The following is a 20,017-nucleotide window of genomic DNA, read 5'->3' on the forward strand; positions in this document are numbered from 1 at the left end:
TGGCAACAGAGCAGTGGGGCACCTTACAGGGCACTGCTGTGAACGTCACAGTAAGGTTGCCAGATAAATATCTCACCAGAACTCCTTTAGAGATTATGGTGAGCCATCCAAAAAACCCACTATACCCACCTGTCTACATCACCTAAAGATGATTGTGAGGTGTTGAGTGCCAATATCAATATCAATTAAGCCTATTGCTCAATTAAGTTAGGCACCAATATAGAATCAGGGCCTTAGTCCTGCTGACTGTAAAAGAGAATATATATGAGCAGATTTCTGAACTGATCTGTTGGGACTAAAGGAAAGAAAATTAGCAGGTAAAACTAATTTCTCCTTCCTTCAAAGGATTCTGGGAGTCATTGCTAGGCTAGCTGGCCTAGTTTGGAGTTGGTAATGTCAGCATAGAATTGTGAATATTAGGAATTGCTGATGAGATCAAGAGAGATATAGAAGTACAGTTGTACCTTGGAATCCAAACTTAATCCGTTTCTGAACACTGTTCGAGTTCCAAAATGTTTGAGTTCCAAGACAATTTTTCCCATTGAAAATAATAGAAACTGAATTAATCCGTTCCTTGGTCTCACAAACTCAGATTTTCAAATAAATTTAACAGTAAACACACTGGATTTATTTTGTAATTCTTTATTCATAACACTCTCAGATATTAACCAATGATAATACAATACAGTACAGTAAAGTAATCAGTACAGTAATGTAAAGTAACCAGTGATAACGAATCATGATATGGAACCTGGAATAGGAGGGATATTATTGTTTGGAAGGCAAGTCACTTTCCAGATTAGCATCAGGTGATTCAGGTGGAGATCGAATGTGAAAACATGTGTTACCAGGTAGGTGTCTTCATTCTGCTCCTTTTTAGGCTCTTTACCAAGGTACCACTTGTAGAGGACTTGGGGTCACCTTCCGTGTTGGCATCAGATGGTTCTGGTGTCTGCATTCTGCTCCTTTTTAGGCTCTTTACCAAGGTACCACTTGTAGAGGACTTGGGGTCACCTTCCGTGTTGGCATCTGGTGGTTCAGGTGTCTGCATTTTGGTGGTATCTTTTGCAAACCAACGTTCCAAAGTAGTATGATGATGGCGACCTTTTTGAACTTTTCTAAAATGTTCAATGATGTTATTGAATAAGTTAACACACCTGTTAATAAGGGCTTTATCAGGGTGCCACTTCTCTACAACTGCCTGTGTTTTTGACCACATGCTGAGCAGATCCTTGATTTCAGCAGTGAGTATGGTACCTGTGTCTCCCTCTTCCTTCCCTGAAGAAATTTCTTCTGCTACTTGCTGCTGCTGGTTGAGTAGCTGAAGCTCTTCTGTTGTCAGCTCTGTCCTGTGATCATCCACTAACTCGTTGACATCCTCTTCGCTGACTTCCAAACTCATGGACCTGCCCAGAGATACGATGTCAGGAACAACAAGTTGTAACATGCAAAAATGAATAAAGAATTTAAAACCAGGAACAACAGGTGGTTCTTCAAAGCCTTCAACGTTCCTTTCAGTAACACATTCTGTCCAGAAATTTTTCCAGGCAGAGATCAACGTCTTCAAAGACACTTCCCTCCATGCTTTCTCAGTGATTTTTAGGCAATGGTGGATATTATAGTGATCCTTCCAGAACTCTCAGAGAGTCTGTTCCGTTTCATTTGTAACTTCAAAACATCTCTGGAACATAGCCTTGGTGTTCAATTTTTTGAAGTTTGAGATCACCTGCTGGTCCATAGATTGTATAAGAGGAGTAGTATTGGGGGGCAAAAATTTTATCTTGATGAAGCTATATTCACCCACCAAGTTATCGTCCAGCCCTGGTGGATGTGCAGGAGCATTGTCGAGGACAAGGAGAGCCTTTATCAGGAGGTCTTTCTCCTCTAGGTAAGCCTTTACACGAGGAGCAAACTCCTCGTGTATCCACTCAGTGCTTTCACATTTGATCTCCACATAACATTAAGTTTGCTCTTAATGATGTTATTCTTCTTAAAGACCCGTAGGTTTTCTGAATGGTATACGAGTAGAGTTTTGATCTTGCAGTCCCCACTTGCATTACAACATACCAAGACAGTAAGGCGTTCTTTTATTTGCTTATGGCCTGATACAACTTTTCTTCCTTTGAGATGTACATTCGCCTGGGCATCTTTTTCCAAAAGAGGCCTGTTTCAACACAATTGAACACTTTGTTAGAAACATAGCCTTCACTGATCACAAACTCCTTTTCAAACTTTTCAGCTGCTTCCAAATTAGAATTGTCTGCCTCCCCATGCATAACAATGCTATGGATCCCAGTCCTTTTCTTAAAGTTCTCGAACCACCCTCTACAGGCTTTAAACACCTCCTTTTCATCCAAAGTATCAGGCAGGCCTTTCATTAAATCATCGTGAAGGACCTTGGCTTTCTCACAAATTATTGTCTCAGAAATCACATCACCAGCCAGCTGTCTTTCATTAATCCAAATACAGAGGAGTTTTTCCATCTCTTCCATACTTTTTGATCTCCTAGAAGTCAGTGTAGTAACCCCTTTGGCCACATCAGCTGCTTTGATATGAGGAAAGGCTAAAGAGGTTAGGGCTCTTCAGCTTGGAAAAGAGGCGGCTGAGGGGCGATATGATTGGTCTACAAAATCCTGAGTGACATAGAATGAATGCAAGTGAATCAGTTTTTTACTCTTATCAAAAATTACAAAGACTAGAGGACGCTCAGTTAAGTTACATGGAAATACTTTTAAAACCATTAGCAGGAAATATTTTTTCATTCAAAAAATAGTTAAGTTCTAGAACTCGTTAACAGAGGATGTGGTAACAGTGGTTAATATAGTTGGGTTTAAAAAAAATTTGGGCAAGTTCCTGAAGGAAGTGCCCATAGTCTGCTACTGAGACAGACATGGTGGAAGCCACATATATGCTAATGGTGTCTTATATACTGCTATATGTCCAACTGGATTCAAAGCAGTTTGCAAAAAATTACAAAAAGCTTACAAAGAGTAAATTAAGAACAAAAAGCGAATAAGGACAAAAAAAATCTAGATTAAAAACAGCATATAAGGCATCATGTGTTGAGCAAATCCCATTTCTCAAAGAAGTAGGTTTTCAGCAATTTGCGAAAAGAGCAGTAAGTAGGTATAGATCTAATTTCCACCGGTAGGTCATGCCAGATTTTACCTCCCAGATAATCATGATGTCTTTTATATTTGACATTTTTTAAAGTTGGATAGAATAAGACCTTACTCTTATTCAGTCTCATGGAGCCTGTGCTGTGAAATAGATGACAGTGCTCACTTATTGATGATGGACATTGGCCAGCCAGTGCCTTGAAAATAATGCAAGTAAATTTGTTATACCATTTGTTATAATTAGGGCTGCATTTTGCTTAAAGCTTTTAATTGTGTGATTAAAGGTGGGACACAGCCAGCAATCCAGGGGGATGGGCTAGGGAGCCACGCATTTCCTCTCCCTCTTCCCCACATTAGTCATATCTTTTCTGGTGGGGATGCTGAAGCCCCGCCAATCAAAAAGATCCATTGTCAGATCTATCTCCTTGTGTTGCCAACTTCCTAAGTGCTTTTTGAGTATGAACCTAATAATTTTTCCTTAGTGTCCCCCCAGACCCATCTAGACGGAGGGTTATGCACTCCTACCAGCAGGTGGGTGGAGATTGAAAACTACAGACTTCTGGGGGAAATTATAAGTTAGCTTTGCAGTCCCCCCTAGAGTCAGTATTTCACACTCCTACCTATTTCCCTTGTCTGGCTTGTAATCACCCAGTTTTTGCTCCCCCAGCTCCCTGGATATTTCTATTTCCTCCCATCCTAGATTAATATTTCAGATCTCTTCTCCTTGTACACATTCTTCTGCAATTATATCTTTTTTTTTTCTTTTCAGGTGGCTCTTGCTGGACAACTTGGCATGAAAACCCAGCCTGGAACTGGCATCCCATTGACAGCTACCAACTTTCGAATTCAAGGCAAAGATGTTCTGCGCCTGCCCCCCTCTTCTATTACCACAGATGCCAAGGGACAGACAGTTCTGCGCATAACGCCTGACATGATGGCCACTTTGACCAAGTCTCAGGTGACCACTGTCAAGTTGTCCCAGGACCTCTTCAGCACTGGAACAGGAAGTACCATTGGCAATAAGGGAATTTCAGCCACCTTACATGTCACATCCAATGCAGTCCAGTCCACTGATTCCATAGTTAAAACCAGTCCTGCTAGTTCAGCTTCCCCTCGCATCCCTGGCACCACCATGGTCAAAGTGACTCCTGAATTAAAAACAGCAGAGGCAACCAGTTCTGCCTTTAGACTAATGCCTGCTTTAGGTGTCACCATACCAGACCAAAAAGGTAAAACCATCAACACTGTGGCATCCACTGATTCAAAACCGGCAGCAACCATAAGAATTGTGCAAGGACTAGGAGTTATGCCACCAAAACCTGGGCAGACAATCACAGTTGCAACTGCCACCAAACAGGTACCATCTTCTTCTGCACTTAATCTGGCAGCTGCAGTCCACACTTCCACTGTGACTTTACCTGCTGTTAGTACACCTATGTCAAAGGCAGTTGCTGTGGCCTCAGGAACAGCTGGTGCTCCCATCACAATAGGTACAGGAACCACTACAGTCCGACAGGTGCCTGTAACCACCACAGTAGTCTCCACATCCCAGGCAGTGAGTATATTTCTTTTTGGAGGGATATCCACATTAAGAATGATGATATCTGGTAGTGTTTACTCGTGGCTTGAAGACGCAAAGGTGGGTGACTGCAGGAAAAAAAAATTAAGTGCTTATACTAAATGCATTATAGAAACGGTAAACAGAGCTGAACATTAAGATAACTTATAGCAAGAGTTAAAGACAACCTTATCCTCCAGAATTTTAATCTGTTTTGTTATGGACCTACAACAAGGCATAATAGTATGCTTTTGCATTCCCTCCCTGAAATGTACCCCCTGCTAAAAATTAACACCAGAGGGACAGGTCTTGAAGTTGCTGGCACAGAGCACTAAAGGATCCCTAGGTTAGGCCACATGTGCGATTCTCAGAAAAAGTATGTCTGCTTCTGAAAAGAGAGAAATTTTTAAATGTGATAATGGTGATTTCTAGCAGTTAAGATGAAAGTACATATCACTGAAATGATTTTATTTTTTACATACTGTATATTTTTCTTGGAATGATTTTTGTCTGTGATCTACAATATAAGAGAAAACAGCTTCAGTTATATCGCTTTATAATCGCCTAGAACTCTGTGTGTATAAAGAATTATCTATCTTGGAGGTGTGACTTGATAGTACAGTATATCCTTGGAATAGAAGACTGTATGGGGGAGGCAGTGTCCATTGCTCAGAAAATCCGTTGTTTCTGAAGACCACTCCCTCCCCTCAAAGAACATCCACACCTGGGCCTACATGGTTACTGCAGATGGGCAAACTAGATGGGCCATTTGGCCTTTATCTGCCATCATGTTTCTATGTTCTGACTACTGTATATATAGACATAAGAGAAGCTCACACTCAAATTTTGTTTCCCCACCGGTTAAAGGATGAAAATTAAAAAAACACCATCAACATCTTCTCTCACATCAAGCGGCATTATGGGGCAAAGATCTGGAACAATTGCTCATGCCTACTACTTATGGGGAATTTAGGAAACACCTAAAAACATATCTGTTCCTGAAGTATTTAGGCAACTAACCTGTACAATCCTACTCCACAATAACTGATCTCTAGCGCTGTTAATAAGTAGCTTCTAACCTTGTTAATTCTACTTAATTTGTAACATCTTTTAACCATTGTAAACTACATAGAACTTCACGGTCCTGCGGTATATAAACTGTTATTATTATTATTATTATTAAGGATGCCCAGGTGGTCTAGATATAAGACATGATCCATAGGCTAGAGCACTCCCCAGTCACTCCTGCCCATGCTGGCTTCCTTTTCAAAATGGCATCAGCAACTTCTAGAAGTAGTCTTATGTTACATCTAAGAAGTAGTCTTATGTTATATCTAGGGCAGTGTGTCTCATACTGTTTTTTTAGCTCTGGCACACTAAATGGAGCAAATGTTTTTCATGGCACATTATAATTGAAATTATAAAATTGCAAAACCAACACAAATTTTTTTTTTTTTTTTAAATCTTTATTCATTTTCAAATCTTACAACAAGTGTACAATATTTAATCAGAGAATTCTTACAAATCACTTGATATTCTTATATATTATTCTCAAAAGCATAAAAAAGAAACCCTCCCTTCCATTAGGAATCAACCAATTAAAACATATACTAATCATATTCCTATATAATAAAAAGGTGTTTAAAGTGTCTAGTCATTAGAATATGTAATCAATGGCCCCCAAATCTTTTTAAAAGTGTTATAATTTCCTTGCTGTATAGCAAGCACTCTCTCCATTTTATAAATATGACAGACTGAATTCCACCAAAAAGTATAATTAAGTTTAATATAATCCTTCCAATTTCCAGTAATATGTTGAATGGCAATCCCCGTCAGTATTAGCAAAAGTTTATTGTTATTTGCTGAAATTTGACTCTTTAATCTCATAGATGTACCAAATAAAATAGTATCATAAGGCAACATGATTTTCTAACAATGAATTAATTTGGGACCAAATTAACCTCCAAAAGGCAGAAAAAAAAGGGACAGAAAAAAAGTAAATGATCTAAAGTCCCAGCATCTAAATTACAATGCCAACATCTATTAGACCTAGAGCTATCCAACTTCTGCAAACGTTGAGAGTTATTTATTTGAAGTTCTTTAAGCTATGTATGGGTAATTGTAATAACAGTGAAACTAAAGTAGATAGAATAGAATTGCTAATCAATGCAATGGATATGCTTGTTTTTGAGTGCAAATTAACTCAAAATGCGGCTTGATAGTCGACAAGCAAGCACACATTTTCATCATCAATCATTGCAGTTTTCTTTTTTTCAATTTAATTTCTGTCAGAGCTGAAAATCTAAGTTCGCAAAGATAAGATCCAATCGATAACAAAGCCTTGATTGCTTTGTTGCTCAAATTAGCATAATTACTGCGTAAAAAATAAAATTACATACTGTTAGTTTTCAAGGACAATCATGTCAAAGAATGATGCTTGTCTGGGCAGTTGTATCCTTATGCACACAGACACTTATAACATTGACAGACTCTTGCGTATGCGACATACATGTCATCTATTCTAGTATATCTTTATGAAGGGAATTTTTTTTAAATAAAGTAAAATTCTGGAATCTCTTGTGGTACACTTGGAATCTCTTCTTGGCACACCACTGTGCCATGGCAAACAGTTTGAGAGACACTGATCTAGGGGTTAGGACTGTAGTGGTAACACCACAAGACTATTACTTGAAATTGCTGCCAGAATTATGAACCTAGAGCAGGCAAGGGCAGGAGTGTCTGGGTATTGCTCTTGCCTGTCCTACCATAGACCACCAGGGCATTCTAGTAGGCCAATGGGGAGGAGGGCTTCACAAAGGTAGAAGGGGTGGATACTCTTGGTGGGGACTTCTTCTAAAGGGGGTGTTGCTTGCTGCTGGCTGCTGTTCCCAGTATACATTGTTTCAAAGTCCAGTGTTCTCAAGATATACTGTAGAGTGACTACACCTTGGCCTTTTGGTTTCTCTGTTTTAGGGAAAGCTGCCAACTCGAATTACAGTTCCACTGTCAATGATTAGGCAGCCCATAAAAGGCAAGAGCGTCATGACGGCTCCCATCATCAAAGGAAACCTTGGAACCAAGTAAGTAAAAAGGGGAGTAGCTTATGTACTAGAACAGTGGCTCTTAAACCTGTCCTGGGGGACCCCCAGCCAGTTGGGTTTTCAAGATATCCCTAATGAATATGCATAACTCAAATTCTTAAAACCAGCTATTAAATATTTAATACAAACAAGTATTATCTGAATCAAATCAATTTTAATCTTATCTCCCACAGTTCATTTCATTACAGTACTTTTACAACTTACCAATACTTAATTTATTAATAAATATCAGAATAATTTAGCCAGTGAACCTAATCCCCATCACTCACACTCACTTCCCAACTTTCACACACATACTACAGTCATTGTGATTACTTTTATCCAAAACTGGATCTTGGTTAGTTCATGAGTTCATTCGTCCATGATCATCTAGTCAGAGAGGCTTCAAACTGAGAGTTGCACAACAGTCTGGCACATGAGAATCACAGTTTCTTAAACACAACTGTCAGGCCTCTCTGTCCTCATGAGGAACGCAGAGAGAGGGGAAACATGATAGAAACGTTCAAATATGTTACTGGCCGTATTGAAGTGAAAGAAGATATCTTTTTCCTTACAGGACCTATGGCAACAAGAGGGCATCCATTAAAAATCAAGGGTGGGAAATTTCACAGTGACATTAGGAATTATCCCAGGACAAGCAGGCATGATATTCTCACATGTGGGTGACGTCATCTACAGAGCCCCGGTGCGGAAGCATTTTCAAGCAAACTTGATTGAAGATTTAAGTTTGCTCTGCTGCTCCACGCATGCGTGCCTTCCTGCTCCACTAGGGGGTGCATCCCCTCGTGGTCTCCAGTTCAAAATTTTCCGCGAGCCTAGAAGCCGTGTTTTTCAGGCTCTGCCCCAACTGCCTTCTAGCACCGCGATTTTTTCTTGTTTTTTCACGATTAAGTCGCTGTGCGCGAATTCTTTACCTTTTTATTTGATTCCTGCTTCGTTTTCGACGACCCGGAGGCTTCCGGGTCCCCGTAGCCGCGTGGCTAATCGAGCCGCGGCTACTTTCGATTTAATGTCCCGACCTTTGACCGGCTTTAAAAAGTGCACCCGGTGCGAGCGGCTTCTTTCTCTCACAGATCCGCATCGCCGGTGCATCCTCTGTCTGGGGGCGGCTCATCCAACCGACTCCTGCCCCCAGTGCGCTAATTTCCAGAACCGGGCCCTCCGCCGAAGAAAAGCCCGCATGGCGGACCTCTTCAACCCGGACCAACCCTCCACCTCGGCCTCGAGGTCGGCCCCGGCCTCGGCCCCGGCCTTGACCTCGGCCCCGGATACCTCGGCATCGCCTAGAGACTCGACCCCGAAGTCCTCGGGACAACAGAAAGCCTCGGCCCCGGGTAAGTCCCCTCTTCCCTCTTCAGATTCTGTAACAGCGAAGAAGCCAGCCTCGGGGACAACGTCGACGCATGGCGGAAGCCCCATGCTTACAGCCCCGTCTAAGCCCTCCAAGCCTTCGGGCCGTGCCTCCACCACACGGGAATACTCTAATACGAGGTCGCCCCCGGTGGAGTGCACCGAGGCAGTGGACATGCCTTCGATGCTGTCCGTGCCCGTCTTCCAGGACCTACTCCGAGCGATGATCATGTCGGAGCTGTCCGCTGCAATGGCCCAGTTTCAATCGGCCTCGACCTCGAATGTGCCAGACCAGCCTGAACCTCGCACCGAACAACCTCGAGGAAAGGTGCGCAATCCTCGCCGCATCCCATCCTCCTCGGACTCCTCGCCGAGGCGCCCGAGACGTTCCCCCTCCGCAGACCGCCGAGGGGCAAAACGTCGGGCTAAAACGACAGAAACCTCGAACCGCCGTACCTCCAAGAAGGCCCGAGGTTCACCAACCCTACGAGGCCGTTCTCCCACACCTCGTACGGGACCACTAAGGGTGGCTGAGTTATCACTCTCCAACCCGCGCATCCTCCGAACTCCCCCTCGGACGTATTCTCCGAGGGAGTCCGGATCGAGGTCACCAATCCGACATCGATCGGTACCCCTAACTCCGGCATCGTCTCCGAGGGGCTCCTCGAGACGCCGAAGATCGACAACCCCGGAACACTCTCACAGTGCTTCCCCTGCCTCGGAGCATGGATCAGAGCCTCCCCATCCTTCTCCACCGACGAAGATCTCGTTCCCCGACCCCGCACGTGGCGCCGGGAACATCTTGCCCATCCTTCACTCGCTTTGTCCAAGACATGGGCCACGCATTGGACTTAGACCTCCAGTCCGACTCCAGATACTCTAAGGAGTACCTGGCGGAGCTGGATATGCCATCACTGCCCAGAGAGTCCCTTCGCTTACCACCTAACCCGGTACTCCAACAGGCCTTCTTCAGGAACCTGGAGACCCCCTACATGGTCACGGCCGTACCCTCCAAAATGGAGGCCAAGTACCGCACAGTACCTTACCCGGGATTCGAGCAACCACAGCTCTCCCACCAATCGCTGCTAGTAGAATCCTCCTTGAAAAAGGCTCACCCGTCCCGGGTCTCAGCAGCGGTCCCCCCAGGCCGAGAAGGCCGAACCCTGGACAAGTTCGGCAGGAGACTATACCAAAACGCAATGATGGCCTCTAGGGTGCAAAGCTACACTTTCATCTTCACATCCTACCTCAAACACCTCATTGGACTATTGAGAGCCTTTGAGACTGACCTACCGGCCTCCCGGCAAGGAACGTTCGGCCAGCTTTTAGAGTCCCTCTCCAACTTGCGCCTTCATCTATTCCACGCGGCCTACGATGGCTTCGAACTCTCCTCCAGAGAAGCAGCCTTCGCTATCGCCATGCGCCGACTAGCTTGGCTGCGCCTGGTCGACATGGATCCCAACTTACAGGACCGTTTGGCTAACCTCCCCTGTGTGGGAAAGGAATTGTTCGATGACACTATCGAGGCGGCTACAAAACGCCTCTCCGAACATGAACGCTCATTTGCCTCCCTTGTCCAGCAAAAGCCCAAACCGCCAGCGTCCAGGCCGTATAGGGCCCCTCCGCGCCGCTACCCACAAAAGTCCACCCCTGTCTTCTCGCGGCCCCCACCCAGGCGTCCGCAAGCCCACCACAGGGCCATGCCCAAGTCCCAACCACCTGCGACCACCAAACCATCCCCGTCCTTTTGACGGGACACGCGGAAGGGGCCGGGCCCCCTCCGCCATAGTCCCAGGCCTCCTTCCCATCGGGGGTCGACTCAAAGCCTTTTACCCTCGCTGGGAACAAGCCACGTCGGACGCATGGGTCCTTGGTGTGATCTCATCAGGGTACTCTCTCAACTTTCGGGCCATTCCCCCGGACAACCCCCCAAGGAATTGCCCTCCCAACCGGACTCAGCTATCCCTACTCCTCTCCGAAGCTCGAGACCTGCTTCGCCTGAGAGCAGTGGAGAAGGTTCCCCCCGACCAACGGGGGAAGGGCTTCTACTCCCGTTACTTCCTGGTACCGAAAAAAACGGGAGACCTACGCCCAATACTAGACTTGAGACGCCTCAACAAATTCCTGGTACGGGAAAAATTTCGGATGCTCTCACTACCGACACTTTACCCCCTGATCGACGAGGGCGACTGGCTCTGCTCCCTCGATCTCAAGGAGGCGTACACACATGTCCCAGTGCACCCCGCTCACCGCAAGTTCTTGCGTTTCCAGGTAGGGGACTGGCACCTACAATACCGAGTCCTCCCCTTCGGACTAGCATCATCACCTCGGGTCTTCACCAAGTGCCTCGTGGTGGTAGCAGCAACCTTACGTTCCCAGGGCCTCCAGGTATTCCCCTACCTGGACGACTGGTTAATCAAAGCCCCGTCCAGAGAAGGGGTTATCTCAGCGACCCAACAGACTATTACCTACCTACAAAGTCTGGGGTTCGAAATAAACTTCCCAAAATCTCAACTGCGCCCCTCGCAGTCCCTACAGTTCATCGGGGCCACGCTGGACACGGTTCGCCTCCGTTCCTTCCTCCCCCCTCCACGCCTGGAGGCGTTAGTAAGTCTGAGCCGAAGGATCTCCCTGCTGACCTCGGTATCAGCTCGACAGATGATGACCCTCCTGGGCCACATGGCCTCCACCATCCATGTCACACCCTTCGCCCGCCTCCATCTGAGAATCCCTCAATGGACCCTAGCATCTCAATGGCGTCAAGACCGGGACCCGAACGAACGCCACGTGACAGTGACTCCTTCATTGCAACGATCGCTCCGCTGGTGGGCCAACTCTTCAAATCTTTCCAAAGGTTTGCTCTTCCTCACCCCACCCCACAGCAAGGTACTCACCACGGACTCGTCGGAGTACGCTTGGGGAGCCCATCTGGACGGCCTACGCACCCAAGGAATGTGGTCAGCACAAGACCGTCGCTGCCACATCAACGTGCTAGAACTTCGGGCCATCTATCTCGCAGCTGTAGCCTTCCAACATCTGCTCCACGACCGAGTGGTTCTCATCCGAACCGACAACCAGGTAGCGATGTACTACGTAAACAAACAAGGGGGGACAGGGTCTTGGTCCCTTTGTCGGGAAGCCCTGCGCCTCTGGAAATGGGCAATCTCCAACAACACCTTCCTCCGAGCGGTGTACATACAAGGAAAACAAAACTGCCTGGCGGACAGACTCAGCCGCCTCCTCCAGCCACACGAGTGGTCACTACACTCTCAGACCCTACGAGGGGTGTTCGAACGGTGGGGGACACCTCAAATAGACCTGTTCGCGTCCCCTCACAACCACAAGCTGCATCTCTTCTGCTCCCGGATATACTCTCCGGACCGGCTCGAGGCCGACGCCTTCCTCCTAGACTGGGAGGGAAGGTTCCTGTACGCGTTCCCGCCGTTTCCTCTGATACTGCGGACGCTTGTCCACCTGAAAACAGTACAAGCCACCCTGATCCTGATTGCCCCTCGCTGGCCACGCCAGCCGTGGTTTTCCCTTCTACTTCAACTCAGTGTCAGAGATCCACTGCCTCTGCCTCTGTTTCCCTCTCTACTGTCACAGGGTCAGGGTTCACTGTTACATCCCAATCTTCAATCTCTTCATCTGAATGCTTGGTTTCTCTCCCCCTGACTGCTCTCCCCGTGTCTCAATCAGTCAAGGAGATATTGGAGGCCTCTAGAAAAACCTCGACGAGAACCTGCTACTCCCAAAAGTGGACCAGATTCTCAACCTGGTGCTCCTCCCACAGCCAGGACCGGGTGTCGGTCCCCGTCCCCCTGGTCCTTGACTATCTACTTCAACTATCTCATTCCGGCCTAAAGACCAACTCCATTCGAGTACACCTCAGTGCGATTGCGGCCTTTCATCAGCCCCTGGAAGGGAAAGCCCTCTCGCTCCATCCCTTAGTCACTCGCTTCATGAAGGGTCTGCTGAACGTCCACCCCCCTCTCAAACCTCCCCCGGTGGTTTGGGACCTTAACGTGGTTCTGGCTCAACTAATGAAACCTCCATTTGAGCCACTAGACAAATGCCATCCAAAATTCCTCACTTGGAAGGTAATTTTCTTACTCGCGCTCACGTCCGCACGGCGGGTTAGTGAGCTACAAGCTCTGGTAGCGGACCCACCCTTCACGGTATTCCATCACGACAAGGTGGTACTCCGCACCCATCCAAAGTTCCTACCTAAAGTAGTGTCTGATTTCCATCTCAATCAGTCCATCGTCTTACCCGTGTTTTTTCCCAAGCCCCACTCTCACCCCGGAGAAGTGGCGCTCCACACTCTTGACTGCAAAAGAGCGTTGGCCTTTTACCTCCAACGCACTCAGCCACACCGGAAAGTCCCACAACTGTTTCTGTCCTTCGACCCAAACCGGTTAGGCCACCCAGTTTCCAAACGCACCTTGTCCAACTGGTTGGCCGACTGCATCTCCTTTTGCTACGCTCAGGCTGGTCTCGCGCTGCATGGTCGAGTAACGGGACACAAAGTCCGAGCGATGGCAGCCTCCGTAGCGTTCCTCAGGTCCACACCTATTGAGGAAATCTGCAAGGCTGCCACGTGGTCTTCGGTTCATACCTTCACCTCCCACTACTGTCTGGACTCCCTGTCCAGAAGCGATGGCCGGTTCGGCCAATCGGTATTGCGAAATCTATTTGCTTAAATTGCCAACTTCCCTCCATCCCTCTTCAGTAAGCTTGGAGGTCACCCACATGTGAGAATATCATGCCTGCTTGTCCTGGGATAAAGCACAGTTACTTACCGTAACAGGTGTTATCCAGGGACAGCAGGCATATATTCTCACAACCCGCCCACCTCCCCGAGGTTGGCTTCTTGGCTAGTTAAGTGAACTGGAGACCACGAGGGGATGCACCCCCTAGTGGAGCAGGAAGGCACGCATGCGTGGAGCAGCAGAGCAAACTTAAATCTTCAATCAAGTTTGCTTGAAAATGCTTCCGCACCGGGGCTCCGTAGATGACGTCACCCACATGTGAGAATATATGCCTGCTGTCCCTGGATAACACCTGTTACGGTAAGTAACTGTGCTGTATTTCTTCACCGAAAGGGTGGTTAATCGTTGGAATGATCTTCCACTTCAGGTAGTTGCGGCCAGCAACGTGCTCAATTTTAAGAAAAAATTGGATAAACATGTGGGTTCACTTCGAGGAAGTGCATAGGGGGAGGGTTCTTTGAGTGGGAGATTTGTTGGGCCGATGGCCCTTTTCTGCCGTCATATTCTGTGTTTCTTTGTTTCTGTGATGGTCCTGTTCTTCAATTCATAAAGCATTCAGCTCAGGTGTTTTGCCACCTGGCGTCTTCAGGAGTTGTGTTTGCATAATGTGACCATTTATTTTTTTCATCAAAACGGGACATCTATTAATATTCAGTCCCGCCCCCCAATCCCGGCCTTGCCCCACCCCAATCCCGCCCTAGCCCAGCCCCCAATTTCTTCCATTCATTTTTCATGTACACACTATCTTATTATTTCATAATGGTAACCATAAAATTTTTAAAAAAACACAAAGCACCATATACGCAGAGAAAATGTTAATTATTTATATTTGGGGGGTTTTCAATGATGTCACTTCAGTAACTATAGAAAAATAGACAAATATAGTGCAAAATATAGACAGCAGATATAAATTCTCAAAGCTGACACATTTTTATCACTAAATTGAAAATAAAATCATTTTTCCTACCTTTGCTGTCTGGTGATTTCATGAGTCTCTGGTTGCGTTTCTCTCTGACTGTGCATCCTATCTTTCATTTCTTTCTGCACTCAGGCCCAACAATTGTCCCTTTCTATTCCCTCCCTCCTTCCTTCCTATGTCCTTAGTGCTCCCAGTACCTTCCTATGTCCTTAGTGTCCCCAGCGCCTCCTTCCTATGTCCTTAGTGCCTCCAGTGCCTCCTTACTATGTCCTTAGTGCCCCCAGATCCAGTCTCAGTTCTCCTTTGTACCTTTGTTCCAGGTCTCCCTTTCTCTCTCTCCCTCCTCTGTTATGATCTTGCCTCTCTCTGCTCTTCCTCAGGGGCTCTCCCCCTCTGTCTGCACCTCCCAAAGTCCTGCTTCTGCCTGCTGTCTTTCCCCTTTGGTCCAGGCCTTTATCTCTCTAGTCTTTCTTCTACTTACAACCCCCCCCCTTCTCTACCGTTTTCTCTCCTTCCTTCATCCCTCCTTCCTATGTCCCCTCACTGCTTCCAGCCTTTGTCTCACCCCCTCCCAAAAAGCCTGCCGGCCTACCTCCCCAAAGCCAGCCTTCCCCAAAGCTAGTCTGCCTGCCTGCCTGCCTCCCCCAGAGCTAGCCTGTCTGTCTCCCCCAAAGTCAGCCAGTCTGCCTGCCTACCTCCCCCCAGAGCCAGCCAGCCTAACTGCCTTCCCCAGAGCCTGCCTGCCTGCCTACCTCCCCCAAAACCTGCCTACCTACCTCCCTCCCCCAGAGCTAGCCAGCCTGCCTGCCTTCCCCAAAGCCTGCCTACCTCCCTCCCTCCCCCAGAGCCAGCCAGCCTGCCTATCTCCTCCCCCCCCCCTACCGCGGAAAACAAAAGCCTCCCTCCAGGCCCGATTTAGGTCCACCGCCGCTGCTCCTCTGCTGCAAACTGCTGGAACCCGGAAGCCTTCTTTCCGACATCAGAATTGACGTCGGAAAGAAGGCTTCCAGGTTCCTGGAGTTTGCAGCAGAGGAGCAGCGGCGGTGGACATAAATCGGGCCTGGAGGGAGGCTTTTTTTTTGTTTTTGGTTTTTTTTGGTGCGGCAGGGGAGGGACAGGAAGCGATCGCCTGTCCCGTTGTCCCCGTGCACAGCTTCCGGACGCTGTCTCTGAAAACGGAACATTTTGGGCGTCCCGAAGCTATGTGTGGGGACAATGGGACAGGGGATCCGAAAACGGGACTGTCCCGTTCAAAACGGGACGTATGGTCACCTTATGTTTGCAAGGCTCACCAACATCACAACTTCACCTACAATCCAAAATAATTCATATACATTCCCTTTCATTCATACTAAAATCTTTAAAACACCTTTCACCTACCAGTAAACTAAGCATGACTCGAGCAGGGACCCAGGGTTCAGCACAAGCAGGAAGCATACCATCTACCAGGAAATTAAACTGCATGACCTCACTTCCTTAATCCCTGTTCAAACAACTCCTGTTCCAGTTATAACAACTTCCATGAACTAACCAAGATCCAGTTTTGGATAAAAGTAATCACAATGACTGTAGTATGTGTGTGAAAGTTGGGAAGAGAGTGTGAGTGTGAGTGATGGGGATTAGGTTCACTGACTAAATTATTCTGACATTTATTAATAAAGTATTGGTAAGTTGTAAAAGTACTGTAATGAAATGAACTGTGGGAGATAAGATTAAAATTGAATTGATTCAGATAATAACTTGTTTGCATTAAATATTTAATAGCTGGTTTTAAGAATTTGAGTTATCCAATAGGCAGCTATTTAACTAACTGGAAAAAAAAAACCCATGCTTAGGCTTTAGGTTAATGAATATGCATGAGAGAAATTTTCATGCCTACTGCCTACTTTATAGGCAGATCTGCCTCATAAATATTCACTAGGAATATCTTGAAAACCTGACTAGCTGAGGGTCCCCAGGACAATTTTAAGAACCACTGTAGTAGAGGGTTTCTCATGAAAGATCAGGGTGAGGGGAATCTCCTGCATGGTACAGAGATTAGACTGGAGCAGGACTCTTTTATACTGAGCCAACTATCAAGACCACATTAGGTGGATGCAGTACAGTAAGCTACTGAAAGCAGAGGAGGGTTTTCTCCCACATTGAGGGCTAATGTTTGAAAGGGGGGGGGGAATCTTCTGGACTGCTGCTAGAGGTCAGGGTGAGGGTAGTGGAATTCTTGCTGTGTAGCCAGGTATCACTTGGGTGACAGTTCATAAACCCCAGATCTATGGCCTTTGTCTTTGCCTTTATCTAAAGTAAGTGGTATAAATTTTATCACAGTACATTGCGACAGGGATACCCGATTAACTCTCCTTCAGCTGGCTGGAGCCCTGTCCGGCCGAGTAGTTTAGTGTGTGACTTTAATTATGCAGCCTAAGATTCAGTGCCTCCCATGCACACTGCTGGACCTAGCTTTACTTGGATATGTTTCACAAACACTACACAGTCTTTAAAGGTGAAAAATAAAGGTTTCAGCTTTTATTTCAGGCTTGACTTAAAGCCACTTATTTTAACTGATCAGGAATACAAATCACTAGTCAGGAGTACAATTCATTTCCCCTCCATGAGGGTAGCAATAGCAGAGCTCAAAAACAAAACTCTCAACAGAATATTGCAGTCAATTCCAAAACAATAATTCAGAACCAATAATTTAAAACAGTCCTTTTCTTCCTGGGAGCAGGAGAGCTTTGGCTTCTCTGCCTCTCCCCTCCCTGCCCCCCCATGCCTGTTGCACAGAAGAACAAGAACCGCAAAAGGCAAAAATTATTTTCCTGCTCTCCCCAGCAGGGAAAAAGAAACCCAAACTTTAATGCTGGCTTAACCCAGAATGCTAGGCCCTTGCTATTCCAAGCAGCATCGGGCCTGGATACCACCTGCCTGGACTAGGTAGGCTGAATACCAATTCTTTCTAAAAACCCGCCTGCCCAAATCAATAGTTATGCAGGGTGTATTTTCCACATTACAGCCACTTCCCTGTTCTTCCTCAGGCAAAGTAAAATGGGGTAAAATAGCCTTCTGAATACTTTGGGTTCTCTCTCATAAACACAGTCTCAAACATTAGAAGAAATAAACTTTCAAAGAAAAGGCAAGCTTCTTCTAATGTCCCTAAATATATGAAGCTCCTGACTTTTTCTTTACACAGTTCAGCGGAGCACTTTTCAAACAGCCCCACTCATGTGCCAGGGCTCTCTTTCTCAGTCAAAGTAAAATGGCAATCATTAGAGAGAAAAAAAAACACATAAAAAAACAAGCTTCTCTTAATGTCCCACAAATGCATGAAGCTTCTGGCTTTGCTTACACAGTTCAGATGAGCCCGTTTCAAACGGCATTACTCATGTGCCCTGGGCTCAAGTTTCAGCACAGAGAAAAATAAACACAGTCAGCAAACAAAGCAGCAAACTTTGAAACTCTGACCTACTTTACATGCTATGCTACAGTGCATGGCTTCCAGCATGGGCAATTCCTTAGCAGGAAAATCTCCGTCTTCACTGTTATCATTCCATCAGCTCCCAGGTCTCCTCCCCTGGACTCTCCAAGCTGCCGGCTCTCCCCTCTGGCTCAGCTTTGCTGGAAGATAAGGGCTCACCTATGTCAGGCCCCTCCCCATAATTACTATCAATGAGCACAGCAGAGGCCCCCTGGCTTGAAGCCAATGTAATTTTCTGTCTCTTTTTAAAGGGACAGGATTAAAAGGGGCAGCACAAGTCTGTTTAACTTTTCTAGGCTGCACTGCTCTAAGCTTGGGAATAGACACAGGGATAGGCATGCAAGGAGCTGCAGATAAATGTCAGGGGAGTGCAGGAAAAAACTGCATGATCAAAAAATATTGAATTAGTAATTTCTCTAATCAGAGATTGGTTTAATTCCTTAGTATCAGCGGGTTGGGGCGGAACATCATCTTAACTACAGTGCCAGCTGGAACAAAACTGATTGCTGGGAACAAGCCAGTGAGTTTTCTGACTGCACAGCAACTGCAGCAGCTGCAGCAAGGAGGTCAGGCCACACAGGTAAGCACATCTAGTACCTCTCTGTGACTATGTAAGTAAATACATCTAGCACTGCACCAAAAGCATGGGAGGGTGACATTTGACATAGAAAAAGAAATCCAAGGGCAAGGGACCTTGATCTCAAGGGAGAAATATTTACAGGATATGTGAGGAAATGCTTCTTTATTAACATCCCTCCAAACCGGCACAGAACGGATGGGTTTACATTCCTCTGCCAGCAGGTGGAGACTGAGACACATTGACTTTTGGCATTAGTACAAGTGGGCTGTGCAGTTCCATCTACAATCAGTCTGTTCTCAGTCTCCAGAAGGTGGAGGTGGTAAGCCTGTGCAGTTTTTCTCTTTGATAGTTAAGGCCTGTTGGATTTGGTTAGTGAACTTTTTACTGTCCCCTTTTGCTGTCCAGACAAAGCTTGGGGGACCCTTTAGGGCAGTGGTTCCCAACCCTGTCCTGGAGGAACACCAGGCCAATTGGGTTTTCAGGCTAGCCCTAATGAATATGCATGAAGCAAATTTGCATGCCTATCACTTCCATCATATGCAAATCTCTCTCATGCATATTCATTAGGGCTAGCCTGAAAACCCGATTGGCCTGGTGTTCCTCCAGGACAGGGTTGGGAATCACTGCTTTAGGGGGTCCATCCAACCTCAGGGGTGCCACACTCAATGGGTCAAATCCCTCCCCTATTTCCCACACCTCTCCAATTTTATTTCTTTAGAGGAGCCTCAGCTGTACGCCTGGCCACCCTTTAGGCCACTACAGCTTTGAGAACCTGTGGGGTCTGCTTTCTTATCCTTTACATCTGTTTGCTGTGGGAACATATATTTGAGGTGCTGGTTGGCGAGGATGTGTCAGTCGTGTGCATTTTTCACCAGGAAGAGCGCCAAGAGCTCATTCTCCAGGTGTCTTTGGTTTTGAGGAGGAAGCTAAGGTCTCCCTCGTGTTGTGGACCCTCTGCTTCGAGGGATCCGGTTGGCATCCCTCTCTTTCCCTATGTTTCAGGATATTCAGTATGTGGTGCACGCACAGTGGAAGACACTGTACGAGCCTTTTCGTTTGGCGCAGTCCATGGTCAGGCTTTATCCCATTCCTGATGGGGATAAGGATGCCTTTATTAAAAACTTTATATACCACATAACAGCTAAAAAA

At 46.4% G+C, this 20,017-nt stretch overlaps 1 protein-coding gene across 3 annotated transcripts in view; it reads left to right on the plus strand.

Moving 5' to 3' along the window:
• NFRKB (nuclear factor related to kappaB binding protein) overlaps positions 1-20,017 on the plus strand; it is a 203,937-nt gene that overhangs the window by 178,790 nt on the left and 5,130 nt on the right. For all 3 annotated transcript variants that reach the window (XM_033918440.1, XM_033918442.1, XM_033918443.1), the window contains 3 exons: positions 3,889-4,674; positions 7,651-7,757; positions 18,733-18,868. In XM_033918440.1, the coding sequence (XP_033774331.1) occupies positions 3,889-4,674; positions 7,651-7,757; positions 18,733-18,868 (1,029 nt within the window). The remainder of the gene's footprint in view (positions 1-3,888; positions 4,675-7,650; positions 7,758-18,732; positions 18,869-20,017) is intronic.

Source organism: Geotrypetes seraphini, chromosome 13, assembly GCF_902459505.1.
Source record: "Geotrypetes seraphini chromosome 13, aGeoSer1.1, whole genome shotgun sequence".
Lineage (NCBI taxonomy): Eukaryota > Metazoa > Chordata > Amphibia > Gymnophiona > Dermophiidae > Geotrypetes > Geotrypetes seraphini.